An 8,555-nucleotide genomic window follows, 5' to 3' on the forward strand; every position below is an offset into this window, starting at 1 on the left:
CGCGGAGCGTGCCCACGCAGGCACCCCGCACCGCACCGCACCGCACCCCCCGGGAGCCGGGCGGAGAGGAAGCAACTCCCCGCTGGCCTGGCCGGGCTGCAGCGGGCAAACCCGGACGGGCCACAGGGCCGCTGCCAGGGAATCCCGCCCTGCCTCCTCCTAGCGGCGCAGCCTGTTTGCTGGCTGCCGCAGGCTCGCCCCGTGCGCCCCGGCCCCGGGGTACGTACGCCGAGGCGGCTTTGCCGCAGATGACCTGTGCAGGGGCCATGGTGACTGCCCGCGCTGCCAGAGGCTCCGATGGACTGTGCCCGAGCGAACCCTGCTGCCTGCCGCACCCACGTGGACTGAGCTTCCGCGCCAGCCGCGAACCCCCGCCCCTGCGCCGGCGTGGGGGGGCGGGATCCTCCGGCTCCGCGGGGCTCGCTCATAGGCCTCCCGAGGCCAAGCGCCCTCCCCTGCTGCCGGCAGCCTCCGGGATCCTCCCTCCCTGCCCCCGGGGAGCAAACAGGACTCGGCAGCTCTCTCGGGGTCTCTGTGCCCACCCGAGTGTCTGTCCTGCGCTCGGTGTAAGGTGTCAGTGGCCGCACTGACACTTTCCCCCGAAAATACTTAATTCACTTGAGGAAAAACAAATGTGCAGATTCACATGCAAATAATTGCAACGTAGATTTGTAGCGGGTTTTTTTTTGGCAGACTCAATAGCAAAAAGGATGCTGCCTCCCAGAGCAGGGTGGGAAGGGGTGTGTCTTAGACGGTCTGACCATCCATGTCAGACACAGCCCTTCCTGTAGCGAAGAGGTCACTATGGCCGGACCCCGAGTGGAGCCAGGAGCCAGCACCTGCTGCTAGACCCATGGGGTGGAGGCTGAAGCTCTGCAGCTGCAGGCCAGGGCCGCGTGGCCAGAGCTGGGTGGGTCAGTACCTACTGCCCTGTGGTCAGAGCCCAGGGCTGCACAGTGAGGTTCCTGCAATCCCACTGCTGGAGCCTACTGCCCAGTTGCCCCAAGGTGGCTCAAGAATTCACCTTGCTCCAGAGGCAATGCATCCAGGAGCAACAAGGAGGGAGGGTGAGGAGCCAATGCTTCCTCCTCCTATCACTGCCCATAGCACCCAGGAGGTGATCGTGGCTGCAGGAAAAGCCTCTCATGACTGCATCTGGCCATGGTGGCCACATGAAAAACATTGTGATATCGGGAAGAAATTTTTCCCCAGGTCAGAGTGGCAGAGACCCTGGAAATATTTTGCCTTTCTCTGTAGTGTAGGGTACAGGTCACATGCTCGTTTGAGCTAGAATAAATGCTGGGTTGTCTGTAACTTGAAGTCTTTAAATCAAGATTTGAGGACTTCAGTAACTCAGTTAGACATAATGGGCCTACTACAGGAATGGGTGGGTGAGGTTCTGTGGCCTGCAATGTGCAGGAGGTCAGACTAGATGATCACAATGGTCCCTCTGGCCTTAAAAGTCAGAAGAGTCAATGAGGGTAGTTAAGCTCTGGAAAAGGCTTTCAAGAGAGGTTGTAGAATCCCTGTCATTGGAGGTTTTTAAGAACAGGTTGGACAAACACCTGTCAGGGATGCTCTAAGTTTACTTGGTCATACCACAGCGCAGGGGGCTGGACTTGATGACCTCTCAGGTCCCTTCCAGCCCTACTTTTCTAGGATTTTCTGAATGTTTGTATTAACTTAGTGTGTAGGTGCCCGTCTCATGGATCAGTATTAGGCACTATACAAACAAATACTGCGAGTTGACAAGACTGGATTAGTATCCACTGATTCTGATGGCAGTAGTTGCTGCAGCAGCACTCTCTGGGATAGGTGACTGGAAGCATTTTTTATAAGAGAATTGTGCTTCTTTTCTTTTTGATGTGTGAGGAAAGGCCTGAATGTTTTTGTTTGTTTAATCCTGCTTGGTTTTTTTACATTAGCAATATTAGGAATGCCAAGTTTGGAGTTCCCTGGTTTCACTGGCAGATGGTTTGTCACAGATGTTTTTTGTGAGCTTTCTCAGCCTTTGTTGAAGGAGTGGGGTGTGTTCAATCTTTTTTACAAAGCCATATTCTCTCCCGCTTGTTCATTCGTGTATTCAAGTTAGAGACATCAACAAAAGCAAACAAGACAGAATTTTAAGTAAGCTGGGGGAAAAATAATTTTTCTCTGTTAAATGATTTTAATTTTATAATCCCACCAGATTTCTGTAGGGACATTCAGGGGAAAAACAGGGTACCTGAATTTCTAATGGAGAGTAGGGAACTTTTAAAGAATGAAAGAGAAAGCTCTTGCAAGCCTTCTCTATGTATCATATAGAAGCAAAAAAGGAAACGACTCAATTTATTTCTCTCCCTGGCAGGTCACCTTTAAAGAGAAGTGTCTGGGCTTTAACACTATAGTTACAATGTATTATGAAGTTAATGTTGTTTCTTTCTTAGTGAAATTATTTTATGGGTCAAGAGATACTGAAGTTTTCACCCAGTAAAAAGCAACGTAAAGCATGACAGAGATTGTCTGGCTGGCTGGGGGAAAAAACAAAAGCATGGAAGACACACTCCCAGGTAAGTAGCTTTTCACCCATTAAACTGTTCACTGGTTTTACTCCACTATTTGTCAGTTATTATGGCATCCTGAGGTTAACAGAGCATATGAAGACCTAATCCTGGTTTAGCCCATACAAATGCCCCATTGGTTTCAATAGCAGATATATCCGGGGTTTACTTCATCCATTTCTTGCCCTATGAATGTGGTACATGCTTCTCTGAGAAGAGCAAACAATTGTGCACAATATGCCTAGACAATGATTATTTCACTCACCACTGAAATGCAGCCCCCTCTATAGAGGAATGTGGCTGCTGTTTAATAGAACACAACAGCAACAATATACATCAATATGGCAATCTTGTACCACATTTTACTGTACTGCACTGTGAGGCTTCCAGTGCGAGTTGGTGGCCACACGCTGAGGACACCAAAAAATTTGTTGCGAGAACCCCTGAGTTAGATCCTGAACATGTGGGTGAGACCCACCAGGAAGATACCTGAGAAAGAATTCTCTGTAGTAACTCAAGAGCCCTCCCCATATAGTGTCCCATCTCCAGCCATTTGAGATATTTGCTAATAGCAGTTGCAATGGGCCATATGCCATTTTAGGCAACCTCATTATACCATCCACCTCCGTAAACTTATCAAGTTCAGTCTTGAAACAAGTTAGTTTTTTTGCCCCTATTGCTCCCTTTGGAAGGCTGTTCCAGAACATTACTCTTCCAGTGCTTAGAACCTTTATCTAATTTCAGACCTAAACTTTTTGATGACCAGTTTATATCCATTTGTTCTTGTGGCAACATTGGTTAACTTAAATAACTCCTCTCCCTGACTGATGGTTATCCATCTGATGTATTTATAGACAGCAATCATGGCTCCCTTCAGCCTTTGTTTTGTTCAGCTAAACAAGCCAAGCTTCTTAAATCTCCTCCAGTAAGGTAGGGTTTCCATTCTTCTGATCATTCTCGTAGCCCTTCTCTGCACCTATTCTGGTTTGACTTCATCTTTCTTAAACGTGGGAGACCAGAATTGCACACAGTATTTTGGATGAGGTCTCACCATTGTCTTGTATAACAGTAATAACACTTCCCTATCTCTACTGAAAATACTTCACATGATGCATCTGAGGATTGCATTTACCTTTTTCACTGCTGCATCACATTGGCCTTATAGTTAAAAAGCTTTCTCTAATATCTCACTTAAATCTCCTTTGCTGCCGATTAAGCCTATTACATCTTGTCCTACCTTCAGTGGACATGGAGAACAATTGATCATCATCCTCTTTATAACAGCCCTGTTTGAAGACTTTTCAGGTACCCCCTCAATCTTCCCTGCTCAAAACTAAACATAACCAGTTTTTGTAACCTTTCCTCAGAGGTCAGATTTTCTTAAATCTTTTATCATTTTTGTTGCTCACCTTTGGATTCTCTCCAGTTTCTCCACATCTTTCTTAAAACATAGTGCTCAGCACTGGGTACAGTACTGCAGCTGAGGTTTTACCCATGCCAAGTAGAGGGGGACAGTTACCTTCCATGTCTTACATACAACACTCCTGTTGATACACCCTAGAACGATATTAGCCACTTTGCCAACTGCATCACATTGTTGACTCATATTCAAATTGTGATCCACTATAACCCCCAGATGCTTTTCCAGCAGTACAACCACTTAGCCAGTTATTCCACATTTTGTAATTGTCCATTTGATTTTTCCTTGCAAAGTGTAGAACTTTGCACTTGTCTTTATTGAATTTCATCTTGTTGAATTCAGACCAATTCTGAAATTTGCCAAGGTCATTTTGAATTCTAATTCTGTCCTCTAAAGTGCTTGTAATCCCTCCTAGCTTGGTGTTACCTGTAAATTTTATAAGCCTACTCTCCACTCCATTATCCAAATCATTAATGAAAATGTCAAATAATAAATAATACTTCTAATATGCTTTATTTTCCCATTTTAGAATGAATAATTAGAAGAGTGTTAGAGCTCTGAAAACAGTGGACAGATCTGAACATGGTAATTGTCACATCAGGGCAGATTTTTATAAACTCAGCATCACTCAAGATGTGAATGGGGGCAACTTCATCCAATTGGGATTTAAAGCTTTCACTGAGAGTTTATTTCTTTGATTTTGTGTGTTGCCACAGTGTTGTTGCTTTGCTTCTGCTCTGTTAGCCTCCTACGCAATCCAGGGTTTAACTTGGCAGCTCCCAAAGTTTGATTGTTTAACAACACATGCACTGCGTCTTACACAAGATGTCAAAAGTCATAGATATTGCTTTTTTAAAAGCCATGAAACTCACAAAATCCATGCAAGACCTGCAGCTTCAGCAATACTGGTGAGTTAATAGCTGAGCCCATGTTTGCAGTGGGTCCCAGTAAGTGCATCATGATTTCATGGAAAATTGATCTCTTTTTGGCTCAGGATTTGTGGAAAGGAATTAAGGATTTTCTCCATCCATTTAGGTAGGACAGTTAAGATAAATCCTTCCTCCCTTAGACCATCTCTATATGAGAAGAAGGACAAGTGAAAAAAGTGAGGTTTGTCCAATGGACTGTGCTAAAAAAGCTGAGGTGGGGAATGCCCATTCAGTGCAGTATGCAGAGTTGTAGCCATATTGGTCCCAGGATATTAGAGAGACATGTTTTCAAGCTTAACTTGATCCCGCAAGAATTTACAAGTGTAAGTAACTTTTTGCACAAGACAAGCCCCATTGAACACAGTATGATCACTCAAATGTATAAAGTTACACATGTTTAAGTCTTTGTAAAATTGTATCTCTAGGGCAGTGATATTCAGACTGAGGCTTGGGCGCCACAAGTAGCTCTTTAATGTGTCTCCTCTGGCTCTTTGTGGCAATTAATATTAAAACACTGAGATTTAATTAACCAATCAGGATGCTTCTAGTGCATTATTAGCCAACTATGGTTGATAAAATAATACTTGGTCAGTCATTTTGCTGTGAGAATTTATATATATATATATTTCCCTGTCATACCGTTTAAATATTAATATACAGTACTAGAGTAAATGAAAATGAATTCACACTACTGTGGCTCTTTTGGGTACTGTTGGTCACTAATTGGGCTCCTGAACCACTGAGGTCTGAGTATCACTGCCCTAGAGAATGACTGACTTACAGAGTTTGTTTGTATAGGGGAAATGCATCGTGTTAGAAAATGGGTTAGCTCACATGTTAAACACTTTTTAACCTCTTGTGTGGACAATGACAGTCATATTTAGCTGGTCCCGGTTATCGCTAGCCTCACTCAGAAGACGATAAAACCCTAACCTAGAGCTAAGCACAATCAGTTAACATACTTTTTAAAATGACTGTTGTCCACACCAAAGGCTAAGCTGTCTTTCATAGCTTGTTAGATAATGTGCTAGTTGTCACCTTTTCTATCACAATGCATTTTCGCAGTATAAATATACCATTATTTGTTGGGCACTGTAGTTTGGAGGATTGAGCATGAAACTGGAATCCAGAAATCCTGAGTTTGACCCTTGGCTCTGCCTCTTTCTTGATAGTTAAACAAGTTACTTAACTTTTTGATATTTCATTTTCTCCTCTGTAAAGTACACCGCATGCCTATCTCATAGTGATGTTGTATATAGTTAAAGTTTGTACAGAAAACTGAAGACTGAAATAACTAGGTTTTATCTTCTGCTCTCCCATTAGAGTTTTTAAGATCAGTGATAAATACTTCTAAATAATTTAGTTTAATGTATTTTCCATTGATTGTTTTTTGTTGTTTGTCTTTTTATTGTACCATTGTTTGATCAACCTCCCTGTAAATAAATCACTTTACTTGTAATACAAAAATCTTCTTCCCCTGCTAAGGTACCTCTTAGGCATCACGCAGAAGAAAAATATTTGTTAACAGCTTTAGCATTGGACTTAATACATTACATTGGACTTAATACAATTTGGAACAATGCCAGAGACCTCAAGATACACCAGGCCCTGGGTCATCCTGACTCGTTAAAGAAGAGAGATAATTCAGAGCAAACAAGAAGTTTCTAATTGTCATTTTCCCCAAGTAATAATCATTATCCCAATTTTTTAGAAGATATAACTGAGGAAGAAAGATTGAGGCTCAGATCCTCATAGTTGAAATCAATGGGAGTTAGGCCTCTAAATATTTTTGAGGACATAGGCCTAAGTGATTGTCTAAAGCCACACAATGAATTCAGTGGTAAAGCTGGGCTTAGAACTCAGGGATCTCTGACTCCTAACTCCCTGTTCACTTCTTTAGGCCAGTGATCTTAAAGCGATGGCTTGTGGCCATATGGTGCTGTTTCTTCTTGTTTCCAACTGCTAAGTTGCATTGAAAAACATTTAAATACATTCTCAATATTAATTTTCACAAAATTCATTCCCAAATGTAAGCAGTTGCTGCCATGATGTGCAGTTGTGGTGGTTTGCATGATCATAAATAGGAGGGGAATGGTCCCTGATACAATCTTGCTTTTAAAATTTGATCCACACAGAAGGAATTTGAGGACTCCTAGTTTAGGCCATGCTGTCATTTAAAAGCTGGTTACCTGGCATCTTGGAAGGAAAGTTTATAGAGGCCATAGAGTACTCAATTTCACACCCCACAAGCCAGGGAATTCCCTTAACACAGGTTGCACCCTGGCAGGTGCAAGTTAGCGTAGCTATCTCTGTGTTACCCACACAAGAACAAACGTGCCTCAGCCCCCACATAGGGAGTGTGTCAGGGTGTTTCTGGGGAAATGGGGGCATGGTCTGGATTTTTCCTTACCATAGCTACTATAATGGATCTTGGGGGCTGTAGGCAGCTGGGCACAGGTTAGGCAGCACGAAAGGCCCTGAATTGGCCCAATTTGGGAGACGCACAAAGAAGCATGAGGCCACAGACAGTAAATTCAGCCCTCTCTTTTTATTTTTACGTAACTGCCTCTGAAAGGCAATTGGGAGCTGGATGCAGTTGGCTAGCGTGTTCTACCTCCCTGGGTGGTGGAAGTTGTATAAAGGAAGAGCTGGGGCAGCATGAATAGCCCTGTCAAAGCTTGGAGTCTCAAGTTGATACATCTCCCTCATCCTACCTGTATAAAGAAAAGATGTCTTAGTGATTCCTCAAATAATTTGAGCAGATCCCTGGAGGAGGCCTCCTGGCTGATTGGAAAGACAGTGAGTCTGTTGATTATACTGTTCATAGAAATAGGTTTGTTATAAGGACCAAGGATCATATTTTTAATTGAATTTTCCCTGTTTAAAAATATTTCCCATCTGTAAAGTGAGTAAATATTTCCCCCATTTTCATTACCCCTGAGCTGAGCTGGGATGCTGGTCAGTTAACTGGGATCTGTAGCAAGATTTGTGGTAATTCATAGAATCATAGAATATCAGGGTTGGAAGGGACCTCAGGAGGTCATCTAGTCCAACCCCCTGCTCAAAGCAGGACCAATTCCCAACTAAATCATCCCAGCCAGGGCTTTGTCAAGCCTGACCTTAAAAATCTCTAAGGAAGGAGATTCCACCACCTCCCTAGGTAACCCATTCAAGGGCTTCACCACCCTCCTAGTGAAAAGGTTTTTCCTAATATCCAATCTAAACCTCCTCCACTGCAACTTGAGACCATTACTCCTTGTTCTGTCATCAGGTACCACTGAGAACAGTCTAGATCCATCCTCTTTGGAATCCCCTTTCTTGTAGTTGAAAGCAGCTATCAAATCCCCCCTCCTTCTTCTCTTCTGCAGACTAAACAATCCCAGTTCCCTCAGCCTCTCCTCATAAGTCATGTGCTCCAGCCCCCTAACCATTTTTGTTGCCCTCTGCTGGACTCTTTCCAATTTTTCCACATCCTTCTTGTAGTGTGGGGCCCAAAACTGGACACAGTACTCCAGATGAGGCCTCACTAATGTCGAATAGAGGGGAATGATCACGTCCCTCGATCTGCTGGCAATGCCCCTACTTATACAGCCCAAAATGCCGAAAGCCTTCTTGGCAACAAGGGCACACTGTTGACTCATATCCAGCTTCTCGTCCACTGTAACT

The 8,555-nt window shown here is 43.8% G+C and overlaps 1 protein-coding gene across 2 annotated transcripts in view; it reads right to left on the minus strand.

Annotated features, from left to right (window-relative positions):
• MTHFD1 (methylenetetrahydrofolate dehydrogenase, cyclohydrolase and formyltetrahydrofolate synthetase 1) overlaps window positions 1-360 on the minus strand; it is an 84,012-nt gene extending 83,652 nt beyond the window's left edge. The window contains exon 1 of one of the 2 annotated variants that reach the window (XM_050952537.1): window positions 228-360. In XM_050952537.1, coding sequence (XP_050808494.1) covers window positions 228-268 — 41 coding nt within the window. In that variant the 5' untranslated portion in view covers window positions 269-360. The remainder of the gene's footprint in view (window positions 1-227) is intronic. The other variant, XM_050952539.1, reaches the window with a different exon arrangement.
• Window positions 361-8,555: the final 8,195 nt, after the last annotated feature.

This window comes from Gopherus flavomarginatus, chromosome 5, assembly GCF_025201925.1.
Source record: "Gopherus flavomarginatus isolate rGopFla2 chromosome 5, rGopFla2.mat.asm, whole genome shotgun sequence".
Lineage (NCBI taxonomy): Eukaryota > Metazoa > Chordata > Testudines > Testudinidae > Gopherus > Gopherus flavomarginatus.